Raw genomic sequence first — 16,424 nt, forward strand, 5'->3', positions numbered from 1 at the left:
AGAACAGATGAACAAAGCATCTACAAGCAGTCAACCATCTTTGTTGCCATCACAATTATTCTTACACAGTTACACTGGAATCTTCACATAACCATCTTGATGGCAATTCACCATTTTATGAGTTAAAGGAGATCTGTAGCGTCAACTAGCTGGCACTGGCATCAGTTTATCTTCTCACCCTAAACCACATGGGCAGATCAGGCTATAAGTTATGCATGAACAACGTTACACATATAGGTTACACTAAATGTACTAATTCAGTCTAATCTGTGGTAGATTCTCCAGGCAATCGCTCATACAGCCGATATATCAGCCGCGATTTTGTCATCTGAGGCTCTCTCTCGAGGACACTGATTACATCCTTCACAGAAACAGTTCGTTGCGGCCCATGTGAATGACGCTCCGCAAATGTACCCCTGCCTTGGCTTTTCATGCCTCCTGAAATAAATAGTATGATGTGTGTCCTGAGTTTGGAAGACAATGATGCTGCAGTGTGAGAATAATTTTAGGCCAGATTGCTTCTTTACCAGTTCCAAAGGCTGCAAAATGGCTCCTCTTTGAAGCTTCATTGTGTTCTGCAGAACCTTTTCCAGTTATATGTGATGGCCTTGGAACTGGTGCTCGCTTCTGCCTAGCTTGTTCAGCCATCAGCTGCCACTTTGACAGCATATCACTTCCTCCAACTGCCTGCCGGGCAGCAACATTTGCAGCTGTAGTTCTCATTTTATCATCCTCTTCTTTGTTGGGCTGCAGAAGATTAACAATATCAGGAAAAGAAGGGCGGTCAAACTGAGAGATCGCATCAGATAGTTACCTTTGCATTCTTTGGACGACTTTCCTCTTTTTCTTTGTCCATCTCTGCACCAACATTGCCGTCCTCCTGCAAAAGGAGGAACAAAAATTATTCAAGTCAGCAACAAGCACTTCCATGAATTTTGCAACAAAAAAGTGAGCAAATAAATCTTCTAGCACGAAATCAGGGACACATTTATTAGAGAAAATGCCCTGCATCCCACTCCTAAGTACTCCAATTCCTCCTATGGCACAGAAGGAAATGGAGTTGTCAGGGTGGCATGTCGTGAATTTTGTCCATTTACTACCCAACAATTTGTTCGGTCTAGAGTATCAGCAAGCTAAAGAGACAAAAGGAGAAAGGCAACATAGCTATCTAGATTGATTCAATTTAATTTCCTTTTAATTGACCAAAACACAAATGAAATTGACGAGCACTGGTGTATTTATAACTAACCAGTATCTGTATAACATCTGGAAACGTGTGGGTAAATAACTACACATACCATGCCAGTAATTAACTAATAGCATGGTAGTTCGTTCAATGGATCAAACATGCCATGCAAGTTGAGTAAGTAAAATGGAAATTATGGAACACCTCAGTTTGTTTCTTGTTCTTGTCAGTTTCTGCTTGCTTTTTGTCCCATTCATCTTTAGCTTTCTGGTTCATCTGCAAAATTTGACGGCCGACATCTGAAGTAATAACTAGTCGATGACTAGTCTTCTCTGTGTCGATTCTCTAGCAACAAAACAATTACATTCAGTATCCCAGAATATCATACTATACCATAAATCAGAAAATTGATAGCTGAAAGTGAAAATAAAAAATAACCTGCTTTGAAACTCTTATGAGAGTACTTATGAATCTTCGCAATCGCTCCTCCACGCACTAAGGAAGAGTTAGAGTTAGAGAATGGTACCACAAAATTCTGAAGAGACGGTCCTATGAACAACTTACCATTGATAAGCAGCTCTCAACATCAGCACTAGCATTCTTCAGGTTACATTTAAGAACTGCCAAAAACGTGTCGTCAGTTCGCATTGTTTTGATAGTTATGTTGTTGTATATGTAAAAATAAGTTTTACAGAATAAAATCAAGTTCAAAGGGTTAACTGATTTCTGCTAGTTTCTTCAGCAGAGGGCCCTTCTGCAGAAAGAGATTTTCTTCTTCTTCTTGTACAATTTTCCGTGCTGCCTCTGAGACTAGGTTCTCTTCCTTGGGGGCAGAGAGCAGCTGCTCTTCTTCTTCCTATTAATTATAAAAGAGTATGAATGGAATATAAACAAGACATACGGATATGAATAGAAGTCAAACATCACCCAGAAGGATTCATACCCTAAGATTAACACCACTAACAGCTGTGACATCATTAAGTTGATCGATGCTTTGTTCCTGGAAGGCTCCGGATGTCTTTTGTCTTTTGCTGGACACAAAGAATTAGGTTGGGGTTATCCATAAACCATAATACATTTATAAATCAGATACCAAAACGGTAGAGGTGGGATAATGTGAATTATGAAAACCTAGATGGTGATGGTGCAGAGCCAGCCATTTCCAATGATTTCTTCTGGACACCAGATTTCTTATTAGTCCTTGTGGCAGGTGGTGTCGATGTGTTAGGTGGAGCCTGACAGTGCAGCCAGAAGAGTAAATGCACAATTTACATGTGAAAAAGCATTTCCAAACTGCATTGTTCTGAGATATGGAAAAAAGGCAAAGGATATATAGGATAGTCATGCAACAGGAAACCAGCATCCAAAAAATTTCTACCGATTTTGCTAACTAAATTACATGCCTAATGTTCATTTAGAAAACAGATACCAAACACATACCATGAAGGCTGAACTGTGCTAACTAACCTAATCTCTCACGTTGGTTGTCACAGCTGCTGATGACAGGCTTGACACCACCTCTCCGCCTCTCCTTTGATATCGTGCTGTTTTATTTACCATTTAGCACTCACACACCGATTTCCCTGCACCTTTATCTACTTCAGCGCTTCTTCAAGCAACAAGAAGCTGCCCGCATAATCTTTACATTAAGGTAGTGTTTGGTTGCAGAGCGAGGTGGAATGGAATGGAATGGCTCTATTCCTATAGAAATGGAATGGAGTGGAACCGTTCTACTTTTGTATATTCTAGGAACCAAACACCAAACCACCGGTTCCACTTAGAACCAAGTGATTCCTACATTTTTGAGGACTGAGATAGTTAGGCATATTGGAGGAATATTTCGTTTTGAGGAACCATATGGTTTCATTCCACTTTCATATATTCTAGGAACCAAACACAAGAATCGTCTTCAAATCTGGAACGGTTCCATTACATTCCATCACATTCTAAGAACCAAACACTACCTAAGGTTATCAGTGCACCCTGAGGGGGATAGCCTAGGTGTCACCTAGTTGACCAACCAAGATACCAATTAAAGGAAATTGGAGAAGCAATAGAAAGGGGAAGCTAAGAAGAAAAAAACAGGTGCCAGGGATCAGAGGTAGAGAGTTGGCAATGGGGCTTGCAACAGTACTAGTGCCGCAGCGATCAAAGGGAAGGAGGTAATGGGCCCTGCAACAGTCATCATGGGCAGGAAAGGGCCAGCAAGCTTAGCTCTGAATCACCATCGACCCATCTCTCTCCTAGGTTAGGACCCTTGGTCTGCCAAGCTGGGTCCTCAAGGATCTATTGACCCATGTGGGTACCATGTACATCCCCCATGATACTCAACGACACCTGGCCAGCTCTTTTTATTTTCAGGTGCCTATCTAATCATTTCCATGCAACGTGAGCCTCCACAGCACCTAGCCCCAACCGATTGGATACAGAGGTGTAATCTAGGTGGTACCTTGATAGCAATGGCCTTGAAACTATCCATGTAATAACTAACAGTCAAACCTCGTGATATAGATACCCCATCAATCCACATTCTCAGACTGTCTGGAGTAAACAAAACTAGCAAATGATGAAAATATCTGGTGCTTTGGGCTTTTGTGGTATAGAAATATAGATTCAAGGATGATTAGTGAGTGAATTTGTATGTGATCTAGTTTAACAACAGAACTTTAACTCTAGTGTAAATGACTGACAGTATACATTTTCTGATATAAATGCTTCAAGACTTCAAGATGTGAAGATATCATAGATAAGACAGTGTTTATCTGAAAAACTATGAGGGTGATCTCACAGACATTAATTCTAAGATTTCTTTTTCTGTTTGTTTTGGCGTTCTGTTGTGGACTTGCATCATGGAATCCAAACAGAGGGAGATCAGAAATCCTAAGGCAGTAATATTATATTAGGAAATATAGAACTGAAGGAGTCTAAGTTACGAGGAGTTCGAATTGTGGTAGCAAAGGCCAAGGACCTAGGCATCCACTATATAAGGATGTCATGTACTCTCTCCCAAGTTCTCTCATCTAGTCTAAATCTATCTAATTCCTCACAGCCATACTGCTATCTTCAGCACAGTAGTTACCAGTTGTGGATCAAGGTTCACAAAAATTGGTATCAAACCAGACCAGACCACCATGGCTTTTGCCGCCGAGAAAGGACACTCCGTGTCAGGATTCATCGTGTCCTCTACCCTATCACAGAGAATGTGCTTAAATCCTTATGGAGCAGTGGAGACCATTGAAATTTTTCCAGGGGCGATGATGCGACACGAGCTTTGGGAAGCTTGCAGGGACATATACGAAGGGCTGTAGTCAACTTGGAATCGAGTTATTGCCTGTATTATTCAACATATCAGGTGCTACAAAGTTTGCGTAGCGATGCAACAAGAATCGACGCTACATAGGTACTGCAGTAAAGAAGAAGAAACGACGGCAGCGCAGTGGCGGCAGAGGCCGCGGTGGTTGGTGCAGCCAGAGGTAAGACAGCAGCACAAGCAGATAAGCACAGCACAGATTAGGGGTGGCATACCAGCAGTGGCATGCGCATCCATAGTAGAGCTTGGTGCAGCCGGAGGCAAAAGAGCTGGCTGGGCACAATAATAGGGGTAGCGGCTGTACTAACCTTAGCAAAGCCTCCTTTTTTTCTCTATAGCAGAGAGGGCTGCGTCAATGGTCTCCTCTGATTTGGGCCAATACAATCGGTCACAGCATCAAATATTCTTTGATTTGGGGCCACCACAGGTACCTTTCCCTTTGGACAGAGCATGGAGTTATCAGGCGTGCATATCCATCAGTTCGTTGTAGATTACGGAACCAGTCAAGGAACTTGCTAGATAGAAAAGGGAAATCAAGCCAGAAAGGAGGAGACTGACTGGCAAAGGAATTCTCATACGAGTTGGGGTGTCCAGCATTTCATCAAATTTTCCTTGTCATTCATGTTGCCGTACTCTATCTCCAAGCAAAAGCAAACAAGGAAGCTGTCTACATGTTTCCAAAATATAGACGGAAAGGAGTTCACGACAACCAAGAGATCAAGAGACAATTATGGTTAGGAGCAAGCTACGTGTACCCATATCTCCTATGAGTACATACTACATAAGCAACATAGAATAAAAGGAAACTCTGGACCCTTCCAGTGTGAGAAAGTATTCTTTTTTCAAAAAAAAGCTCATCGGTCATGCACTACACAAGGAATTATTGGAGGAGTCTTATTCTGTTAGGTTTCCAAAAGATCAACCAAAATGTAGCACGCAAGGATGCTGCACGCTCAGAAGACACGGCTGCAGCGTCATGGCCTCTCATCTACCTGGGGTCATCTAGGCCCGCAGCCATGGCAGCCACCCTACAGCGTCTGGAAAGGGTGTAAAATGTTGTGGGCTAGCAGCATGGAATCCAAACAGAGGTCAGGGGTCCTTTCAGTATTATATTAGGGAATCTATAATTGAAGTACTCTAATTTATTAGGAATTTTATTGTGTTAGGAAAGGTCAAGGGCATAAGCATCCACTTATAAGGATGATATGCATCAATGTTTGGCGCAAGCAAGAAAGAACCAATCTATTTTCTCATCCATCTGACTATCTTCAGAACTGTGGTTATCCCATTATGGATCAAGGTTCTCAACACATTCGTAAAAGATAATGCATATCAGGAAAGCATAGATAATATACTTCAAGTATCAATGTTTGGGGCAAGCAAGAAAGAACCAATCTATTTTCTCATCCATCTGACTATCTTCAGAACTGTGGTTATCCCATTATGGATCAAGGTTCCCAACACATTCGTAAAAGATAATGCATATCAGGAAAGCATAGATAATATACTTCAAGGAGTTATTTCCCTGTAATTATCCCTTGTATTCTTTTGAACTGAATATTTGGTAGTGCAGATTAATTTAAAGGATTTAAACTGATGTGAGATTTGGAAATCAATAACAATTCAAGGAACTATATAACAGAGAGGTGAGCTAATGCAGGAGGTTGAATTACCTGCTTCCCATGCAACTTCGCCGAAGGACCTCCTGTGCCAACCATGCGGGCCTTGCCTGCTGACTCAGAATTTTGTTTTGTATTAGCTTTTGGATTCAAAGAATTGGTTTTCGTGTCCTTGCTTTGTTGTATTTGGCGTGCAGATGCATTGTGTTGCATCGTCGGATGAGTAGGAACCGTCCCAAGTTTTGCAGCAACCATTCCATGAGAATGCAAGGCAGGCCGTATATCAGATGCTGAACTCTGTGGTCTAAGAGGCATTGAACCACTGATTGGCCGAGGGTATGCCTGGGGAGGAGGGTTAGTGGTTCCATATAAATGCGGCAAGGCTTGCTGGACTTGTGTGGAATGCTGCGGTTTGTTACTTGTTTGCAGTGGAATTGGTGGGTTGATACTAGGTGGTCGATTTGGAATAGCATGCATCCCCTTTGCATCTGGATTTTGGACGGAATTATCATGAACAAAATAATGCACACTGCTTTGCATTTGTGTGCCTGGAAGTGGCACAAAGGTCTGTGGTGAGGATGATGCCTGGCTTTTCAGGCCCTGGTTAGGTGGGGTAGGCATGCGAACTTGCTGATTATGCAGTTTTGCTGATCCACTGGCAGGACTCTGTTGCGTAGATGTTTGAGATGCATTTCCCTGGTTATTCCGTTGTGCCTGGGCTTGCATCTGCAAATAAGATCAAACATAGACATGAAATATAGTATATTGCTCATACAATCGAATAACTCAATAAAATATGGAAACATGGACTGGTGCTGGTCCCTCATTCGTCCAGCTGGTGAATAATTAGTTACTAAAGGGGAAAATGGAGCAGTCGCATTAACACAGTTCACTCACCTGTGCAAAAACTTTATGGGCTGCCTGCTTGAGCATTTGATCCCCAACAATATTCCTTATGACTCTTAAGAAGTCATCTTTATGGACTTCATTACGCTGCAAACAAAGAATGGAACAGCCGAGTCAATTTAATTTAGCGACACTGGTGCAAACTATATTTCTAGCTTAGATGCCTTTGTCAGTGTTCTTTTATCTGATACCTCTGCATGGGCAACAATTTGCAGCAAGAATGATAATCACTTATTTTCAAAAACATCATGCTTTCCCTTATTTTCAGCAAGGAAACTTGCACCGACCTTGTATTACTCCCCTTAGCATCGATTTGACAAATATATGCTTTGGGATCTTCATCCATACTGAAAGCACAATAAATCGGTAGCATAATCTATCATAACAATCACTCTCGCCAAACGTGATACTGGGCAGTGTTACCACTCAAGTGGCCAAAAGTAACTCATTCAATTTTCTTAGTAGTGCAGATGGTCCCTTTCCACTAATGTTTGTTGTGATCTTTTTCTCTAGCTTTTACAGTAAATACATATTTTAGAAAGCTATAGCACCATAGGAAATTAGGAAAATATAAGTTTGAAAAATTACTCCCTCCGACCCATATCACTTATCCCAGATTTAGTATAAATTTGTACTAAATCAGTGACAAGTAATTCCGGCCGGAGGAATAATAGATATAAGTCTCCATGCTGAATTACCACATCTAATAAAATAACAGAGGAATGAACAAAAATCGCACCCTAAGTTTTGCCCATACAGATTGAAGCTGCATATCTTTGTCTTTATCAAGATGTGCTTGTAGGATTGGAATCAGCATATTAAATGGTATAGATGGCTGATATCCCCTCTTCCTTGTATCCGGGGCACTAGGTGGTGCTCGCTGACCAACCATTGGATTTGCTTGCTGCTGGACTCCGGAAGGTTGAGCAACATCTTCCATCGAGCCTGTAAAACTCTGCTGACCAGCATAGTCTGTTCCTTTTTCAGACAACTGAAAGCTATTTGTATCTGCCTGTTGCAGTTGATTCTCGGAAAGTGACTGCTCTTGTTCTGGCTGGTAATGGTGTTGCTCTAGTTGTACAAAGTTTTCACTTATGGATTCTCCAGTTACCAAGTTTGGTTGAGATAAATGATCTGCTGCATCCATATGTTGCTGCCCTGCTTGTTCGCTTGTCTGGCTACTTCCTTCGTGCTCTGCTGCTTGAGGCTGACCAACTATAGATTTGGACACATCACTTATATCCTGGGGCAAAGTACCTGGAGTGGAGAAACAGAGATTATTCATGTTTCACAAACTCTCGACAACAAAAGGTGGTGACCATCACATTATTGAAATGCTAAGACATGCAGAATCTTCAGAAATAGCAAGCTGCAAGCAAAAAAGCACATAGTTGAAAATGCAATTCCTCAAAAGTAGACATGAAACATTATGTTTGTACCACATAGATGACCCGTTAGGTCATGATTTCTCTGACAGAATTTCCATGAATTTTTACATGGTTCAATAAGTGAGCCCAAAAGAAACAGTTATTCTTTCCACCAATATTCGTGCTGCTGAAACTTGTCCAATGTACTGCCAATATGGATACATGCTGTAGTGTAAAAAAAACATGGATACATGCGTACAATTATAATTCTGCAAAGTACTTACCAGTAGGGGCGAAGTCAAATGCCACCAACAATCCTTCATATTATGTAAAAGTCATTCACAATTTTAAGTTTTAACATGCTTTGTTTGCTGGGCCACCTCCAAGGTTCCAACTATTCAAAAAAGCACTGGCTCCATATTAACCTCAGGTCTTTTCTACAGACTTTCTTTTTCTAACGTATACCCGGTCTACTTCAAAAAAACTACATTGCAACTCTTACCAATCTATCAGTCCTTGTAGAATTTCGCTGCAGTTCTGTTGAACTTATAAATTAACTACTCCCTCGGTCCCATATTAAGTGACTAATTTGTCTAAATATGGACATATCAATATATATATACTAAAATACGTCTAGATACATGTAATATTTCGGCACTTGATATGGGACGGGGGAGTACAAGATTTGTTTCAAACTGTTGACCTCTCCCAATAATCTGTCGAACTTTCAGCATTGGTATGGACAGAGTTGCCAATACGCTGCATGACTAATTTCACAGGTTGCAGACGAGCGAGTTGACCAGAATCCATGGAAGTGAAGAAGTTTCTTCCATGTTGCCAAATAAGCCCCTTCGAAGCAGGACAAACGCGAGAACCAACCAAGAATTCTTGCATGCCTCCAGGCCAAAAAAGAAAAATGGAAACTTGCATGTCGGCATGCCGCTGAAGGTGGATTACTAGCTCAGCAGGTTCCCAGAACATAGCATGAAATGGATGGCACACGGATAACAAACAAAAAACCAGCGACGCAAAGCAAATCGAGGCATGCTAATCATGCAAAACAGACCAAGACCTGATCCTTTGCAGCTAATTACAGAGCACCACACTGCAAACAAGAGAGGAGTTGGCCCATACCGCTGGATGATGGGACTCCGACGTTCTCTCCGGCCTCCGGCGGCGGGGAGGCCATGGACGCTAGCAAGCAGTGAGCTCGGGGACCACGAGCGACGCGTCTCCGATGATCTAGGGTTTCACTGGGCGGTGACGTCTAGGCTGCCATGGGAGCAGCGAGGAGAGCTTCCGTACGGCGTCCGCGGCGGAGTGATCGAGGGGATCCCCCCGCGTTTCGTCAGCGGCGAAGTGGGGACGGCGAGGGACGGCAGCGCCGAAATGTGTTGACGGCTTGACGCTGGTCAAGGTCTCGAACTGCGTGCGGGGCGGAGTGCGGCTGCGGACTGCGAAGGGCGCAAAGCGGCGGCGCGGCCTGTTGGGCTGACCTTTAGGAGAGACTTGGAGCAGGCCAAAATTGGATGGGGGATGGGCCGCTTTTCGGTCAAAACTAACCAAAAAAAACTCTGTGTCTGGCTGTCTGCAGGGTTTTCAAACTTAAAAAGAAAAAAAATCTACCACACTGCAAAAGATCAACCGAACACAACACTGCAAAATAGTCAATTCCGAATTAAATACTCACTCCGATTCATATTATTTGTCACAGTTTTGTCCGTACGAGAACTTTTTTTTTAAGAAAAGGAGACAGTTATATATTAGTCCTTTCTTTCCTGTCCATCCTATTGTTGTGAATCTTATCTTTTTTTCATAACACAATGTGTAGAAAAATTTTGCATTCAAATTTCACAGCATGACAGATACTCAAATTTTGTGTTAAACCTTTTAACTTTTTGACAGTGCCATCGCATTTTGCCTCTACGAGAACTTTTTAATAAAGGAACGAGAATACGAGATTGGCTGATTGAGAGAGACGCGTACAGAGGACGCCACCTGAGCCCCCATGCGTCGAGAGAACGCCAAGTGCGCTGCACACCGCAGCGAACACAAAACGCACCAATCGGCCCACGCGCCGCTCATCCGCCTCCCCCGTTGCTATCCCGTCTTTCTCGTCTCTATACTCGCCAGGCTCTGTTCTTCTTCTCGTGTTCTTCCTCCGCGCGCCGAGAAGATGGGGAAACGATGGATCCCGCTCGAGGCCAACCCCGACGTCATGAACCAGGTGAGCACGACCTACCAACCCACCTCTCTCCCCCGGCTCACCCGGTGCTAGGGTTTCGCTTCCTTCCGTTCTATGCGCGCTCTGACTCACTGATGCGTGCAGTTCATGTGGGGGCTGGGAGTCGCCGAGGGGGATGTGCAGTTCTGCGACGTCTACGGCCTCGACGACGAGTTGCTCGCCATGGTTCCCCAGCCCGTGCTCGCTGTCATCTTCCTCTACCCGCTTACCTCCAAGGTAAGATTCCTCATGATCCCTCTTGAGGGGTTCGCTTTGCTTCCGATCGTGTGATGTGAAGAAGTTGACTGTTGATTTCCGTGGTGATCAGGATGAGAAGGTGGAGGAATACGATGCTTCTGCCACCTCGACGGCAGGGGGCAAGGTACGGTTGTGTTGTTCTGTTCAGTTTTTTTTTAACCGGGCAGGGCATCCATTGTGTTCGGCTGAATGCTTCAGCCACGTATTATGCTTTCTGGTGTAGGTTGGTGCGCTGAACTAGCTAGGACATCGTCTAATTAAACAGTGTGCAAACTAATTTTCAGGTGTTTTGTTTCGTTAAGTGTTAACTCTATTTATTTTGTATGTTGGACTATCATGACCACATCATGTTAGGGGCTTTTCTTTGTATGTACCACTGTTGCAGAGGTCCAAACATTGTTAAACTTGGTAAATATTGTTTCTGTTGTACCAAACACAATTGTTGCGTGTGAATTAGTTTGCCTTTTTGAATTGTGATCTTCACTCTATCTGCTCATAGTCCCACACGAGTTTCTGATGGTACTGTATCAAAATATTAGCATTTGAATATACCATCATACCCATCTGATGAACTAGACGTTCTGGTTTATGTGGTTTTCGGGAGGTTTACTCTTTCTGGTATTGTTGTATGATGCGTTGCAGGAATGCCTCCAGATTTCAGCTCCATAAGAACTCTAGATATGGCTGTACTAGCACACAATGGTTATTTTTAAACAGCAATTAGGAATATGCTTTTGCAGCTATGATCAGTGAGGATATCATTTCACCTGGTCATGGTTGCCAAGGAGTGTTCTTTTGCTCCAAAAGTCACATCCATGTCTTTTTTTTAAGACTAAGTATCTGGTAATTTGACAATTTTCTGGTGCAAGCATGATCTTAACCTCCCTATTCCTATGAAATAAACATCAATATCAAATATATTTTTAGAGTAGTTAATATTGATTCTTTTGCAGTATTTGTAGCTGCCTTGCAACTGTCAGCTAGAAAGTAGGATGCATGAGAATTCTCCATGAACATAATACTTATTTTATGCATCTTTTCACATGCATTACTTGGACTTGGAAGCATATATGTTGATTTTATAAATTCAATGAGCCATAATCCATGTGCATTCCCTTCTTATTTATGGGCATGTAGGCTGAAAACGCTTCTTTTGCCATACTGAAGTTATGTGCCATAGCCAGTTATAATTAGGATATTATTATTATGTTTGTACGTAAAGCTGTGGTGCTCCTTACTAACATAATAGGATATTATTCTGTTTGATCCTAAAGCTGTGGGGCTCCTTACTAACATATTAGGATATTATCCTGTTTGATCCTAAAGCTGTAGGGCTCCTTACTAACATATTAGGATATTATCCTGTTTGATCCTAAAGCTGTGGGGCTCCTTACTAACATTTGGCAACTGGCCACTTCCCAACACAATGTGTATTGTATCCCAATTTTTGCACCAAAGCTTTGCGTGATCAAACAGATTTGCATTCTGCTGATCCTATTTCATGCCACCAGGAGCCTTTTATGATTCTGTGCTTATGTTTCATTTTTCAGTGCCTGTTTCAGTAAACATGTTTCACCTTTGATTCTTCTTTATGGGGGCTTCCCTGGATTCCTATTTCCTCTATATATTCAGCATGTTGAGAGTGCCATTATATATTAGATAAATCGAAATGCTCTTGTATTTGTTCATGCATAATGTCAAACTGCACACCAGTTTTTATGTCAAGTATGTGGATCTGTTTTGTTGGAGCAATATTATCAACATGTGTATATAGATAGTGTTTACCGTTCTAATCCAATAACTTTTCATGTAGGATTCAAGCAAGGTGTACTTTACAAAACAGACTGTTGGCAATGCCTGCGGAACAATTGGCGTTATTCATGCAATAGGGAATGCTGCATCTAATATCAAGCTTGGTAACTTTTGCAACTTATGATACATTTCGATAAGGAATGCAGTCTATTGAGTCGTTATGTTCCAAACTGGTCTTTAGTTACACAAACAAAGCTGTCAGTTAAGAATAATCTAATAGACAGGAAAGCTTTACTCAAGTGATTCGGTTTCAGTGATCCAGTTGTTTGTGAGTATTCCCAAACAACAAATGGCAAGCGTCCAGGTCTATATTGTTCATGTACAACGTTGTTTGATCATAGTATAGATAACTTGCGCTTGGTTTGTAAACTTCAAAGTGGAAATGGCATCAGGGTATCAAAATTAGGCCATCAGCAAGATTGAAAGAAAGAAAGAAAATGCTGAAATACTTTGTACTCCATCCGATCCATAATAAGTGTCTTACAGTTAGTACAATTTTCTACCAAGTTAGTACAAAATCTGTGACACTTATTATGGATCGGAGGTAGTAGTAAGTTTTATGGCTATCTTCCTGGCTCTTGTGATGAGAGTACTCGTGATGATATTTCATCATATACCTGCTAGCTCAATTTCATACCCTTATCTGGCTTTCTGGCACATTACACACATATCCTATTTTATTTAGTATTTACCCTCCAACTTTTTTCTGATATGTTACGAACCTATTTAATGTGTTGGCTTCAGCACGAATTTATTCTATAGCTGCTTTAGTTTTGACTACTTCGACTTGTAGCAATGTTTGTTTACTCCTTTTCTTCTTTGCAGTTGAGGGATCCTATTTTGATAGGTTTTATAAACAAACAGCGGGTATGGATCCAGTCCAGGTTAGTATTTGAAATATTTTAAATCATTGATATCTCCATAATGAAATCCTTACGTACAACATGTTTCCTACTCTCAAAAAAAAAATCCTTATGTACAACATGTTTCCTATTGTGGTTTTCAGCGTGCCGCTTTTCTCGAGGAGGATGATGAGATGGAGGGTGCTCATTCAATCGCTGCTTCTGCTGGTGACACTGACGTAACCACTCCCATTCCATTCTTCTTACTATGCCCGCTTGATATAGCATCGAACATTGTTGTGTTGAGTAGGCATTCTTCAGTTCATATCACTTCTCCGTGGGATGTTGTTATTCATACAAAAGCTGAAATTAGACAGCCTCCATGACCTCATGCAAAAGTTCAACTTGGAGCATAGGACTTTGGAGGTCTGTTCTTATAACAAAAACACAATCTATAAACACTCTTTCAAGGATCAACCAGTTACACTATCACATTATGATACTGCAGTTGTTAGATGAGACCAAAAGGGTAATAGACTTGTCCGAAATAGTGCAAGAGGAAATATGCCCAAATCAGTTATATCCTCGTTAAAGTTGAGGCGAATGTGCAACTTATATTAATTGTTCTCACTGTGCAGGTCAATGTTGACGTGAATGAACATTTTGTGTGTTTCTCTTGTGTTGATGGTAGGTCTACTTAAATGTTGAATCCTGCATTCCGACTTTACAAATTTACGCCCTCCGATCCATAATAAGGGTCTCAGACTTAGTACAACTTTGTACTAACTTTGTACTAAATCTGAGACACTTATTATGGATCGGAGGGAGTAGTAATCATCTGTTGGCCTCTAATAATATAGTTTGTTTTTTTCGTTATGCGACAGGTGAACTCTATGAGCTTGATGGGCGAAAATCGAAGCCAATTTCTCATGGCCCTTCATCACCTGATACCTTGCTGCAGGTAAAAATATCATGTTATCGGTCTTGTCGCTGTTGTCTCTTCTGTGAATGACAGTTATAAATCATATCTGGTCCATGCTAAAATACACTTTGATGTTAGCTTGGTCTTCAGCAATTTTTCTCCATTTTTCCTGATGATTTCTTCGATGTTCTCAGGATGCTGCAAAAGTCATCAAAGCCAGAATTGCGACAAACCCTGACTCTATGAACTTCAATGTCATGGCTCTTTCAAAACAGTGATTTAAACTGGACTGGATAGTGTTGATCTTTCCTTAGTCCGTATACTCCAAGGAGAAAGTAGAGACTTTGATTGCCTAAACTTAATTGTGCTTGTTGCACAAATTTTAGATCCAGTAACCTATTATGATGTTTGATATACTCTCCTAGTAATCGAGATAGAACTGATATCGCAGATTTATGTTTTTCCTGGGTTTTGTACCGAAGAGTCGAAAGTCAAGAGTATTTCCAGAGCAGTAATTTGTTGTTTTTATTTGTCGCAAAATGGGATCTACTCTTTGTTTGCTCGCCGGCATGAGTTCCTTGATTAGGCTCAGTGCTGCGTGTGTTTACTTGCCTTGCATGTGGCCCGAGACAAGCGCGCTGTGTTTGGTTGCTTGCATTAGGCTATTTGGGCTGGTCTATGCTTGCTAATGCAGAATCCAGGTGTTTTGTTGTCCGCGAAGACCTGATGTAGTCACCTTGCACCACTTGTTTGTGTTGTGGTGTGGTCAAGATGATTTCCATTTAAACTTGGCACTGTCTGTTCTCATGTTGCATCAAACATGTAATCATATATTATGTTTAGGAAAAAAGGAAGCAACGAAGTTTTTACAAACTAAATGTCGTGGTGGTGTCACGGCAGATGTCATAGGATGGCTTAACTTGGGGCCGATGAACGAAGGAGGAATCGAAGGAGGGAGGACGTGAAAAAGAACACGCACGATTCACACAAGAACACACAGATTTACCCAGGTTCGGAGCCCTCTTGTCGAGGTAAGACTCGTACTCCTGTTTTGCTGTATTAGCCGAGATAAGCAAGCTCTACAATGGCGCTCCTTGAGCTGTATTCTTGAGGAAGAAGAAAAAGGAGAAACCCTAAAATGTCTAAGTGCTCGATCTCCTCTCCAGGGAGGTGTAGTGCTCTATTTATGGGCCAGGCATGTCACACTGACATGCGGGCCGAGTCTAATGTCACCTTCCTTGGGCCCCGCCGGGCACGCGGCTCGGTTCCCTCCAGACAGTACCGCAGGGGACAAGACAACTTTACTTTTTCTGCCAGCCTGCAACGGGTACAGCTATCCTCTGCCGGTTTCCGTCATAGATTCCCTTTCGGTGTTTCTCTAGCGTGGTCACCTGACACTGGTACGTAGACGCTGACTGCTTTTCTGAGATGATGATGGCGCTGCTTTACTTTGCACCGCATGGTCAGGATAAGACCGTTGAAAGATCTCGGCACCGCCGAGGTCAAGGGGGCTCGTCCTTATCCTGCAAACTTACAAGATAAGAAAACTATGCCGGCATACGTCCGGGATGCGGGCTTATCGTTAGTTTAACTTTATGATGCCGGCATACGTTGCTATGCCGGCTTTGCCTCCGTTATCTCGGTTAGAGTTGTGTCGCCATGACCCTACCCGGGATCATCCCCCGACACTGAATGAAAATAACAGTCCTTAAACCTACTTAAACCGCTACTTGCTTCACCCTTTTCCATCGCATGATGAATCGCGTCTTTGTCTTTATAAAATTAGTGATTAGTCTAGTCTTCGTAAAAGTAGTGATATCTACTGTAGCATACCCGGCACAGTCCGTTGACACTGTATCTTGTTCGTCTAGGATGTTTGTTGTAATCCTAACATCTTGCACTTATCTTTGCGAAAAGGAAAAAAAAAACCTCTTGTACTTATCATGTCGCATATGCAATATAAATAGATGCAAGCTGG

General features: G+C 42.0%; 2 protein-coding genes across 2 annotated transcripts; one reads left to right on the forward strand and one right to left on the reverse strand.

Annotated features, from left to right (window-relative positions):
* Window positions 1-21: 21 nt before the first annotated feature.
* LOC100843773 (transcription initiation factor TFIID subunit 4b) lies at window positions 22-9,842 on the reverse strand. Its single transcript, XM_010237482.3, has 13 exons — window positions 9,523-9,842; window positions 7,761-8,278; window positions 7,013-7,108; window positions 6,170-6,841; window positions 2,318-2,421; window positions 2,130-2,217; window positions 1,907-2,042; window positions 1,751-1,806; window positions 1,625-1,681; window positions 1,391-1,531; window positions 815-880; window positions 528-747; window positions 22-438 (listed from the first exon to the last, which is right to left on the reverse strand). Exons 1-13 carry the CDS (start codon window positions 9,575-9,577, stop codon window positions 263-265), a joined length of 2,385 nt encoding a protein of 794 aa, XP_010235784.1. The 5' UTR covers window positions 9,578-9,842; the 3' UTR covers window positions 22-262.
* Window positions 9,843-10,425: 583 nt separating this feature from the next.
* LOC100844074 (ubiquitin carboxyl-terminal hydrolase 3) lies at window positions 10,426-14,986 on the forward strand. The gene is made up of 9 exons (XM_003569961.4): window positions 10,426-10,615; window positions 10,718-10,849; window positions 10,941-10,994; window positions 12,684-12,786; window positions 13,508-13,566; window positions 13,689-13,763; window positions 14,163-14,211; window positions 14,409-14,485; window positions 14,641-14,986. Exons 1-9 carry the CDS (start codon window positions 10,565-10,567, stop codon window positions 14,722-14,724), a joined length of 684 nt encoding a protein of 227 aa, XP_003570009.3. The 5' UTR covers window positions 10,426-10,564; the 3' UTR covers window positions 14,725-14,986.
* The last annotated feature ends 1,438 nt before the right edge of the window (window positions 14,987-16,424 follow it).

The sequence above is a fragment of the Brachypodium distachyon genome, chromosome 3 (genome assembly GCF_000005505.3).
Source record: "Brachypodium distachyon strain Bd21 chromosome 3, Brachypodium_distachyon_v3.0, whole genome shotgun sequence".
Lineage (NCBI taxonomy): Eukaryota > Viridiplantae > Streptophyta > Magnoliopsida > Poales > Poaceae > Brachypodium > Brachypodium distachyon.

Excerpts from the sequence above, each read along its gene's own strand:
- LOC100844074 (XM_003569961.4), top strand. The coding sequence starts at position 10,565 with ATGGGGAAACGATGGATCCCGCTCGAGGCCAACCCCGACGTCATGAAC. Across the intron at positions 10,995-12,683 it reads CCTCGACGGCAGGGGGCAAG|GATTCAAGCAAGGTGTACTT; the intron begins GTACGGTTGTGT and ends CTTTTCATGTAG. Across the intron at positions 13,567-13,688 it reads CGGGTATGGATCCAGTCCAG|CGTGCCGCTTTTCTCGAGGA; the intron begins GTTAGTATTTGA and ends TGTGGTTTTCAG.
- LOC100843773 (XM_010237482.3), bottom strand. The coding sequence starts at position 9,577 with ATGGCCTCCCCGCCGCCGGAGGCCGGAGAGAACGTCGGAGTCCCATCA. Across the intron at positions 8,279-9,522 it reads CGGAGTCCCATCATCCAGCG|GTACTTTGCCCCAGGATATA; the intron begins GTATGGGCCAAC and ends TCTCCACTCCAG. Across the intron at positions 748-814 it reads GTCGTCCAAAGAATGCAAAG|CCCAACAAAGAAGAGGATGA; the intron begins GTAACTATCTGA and ends AATCTTCTGCAG.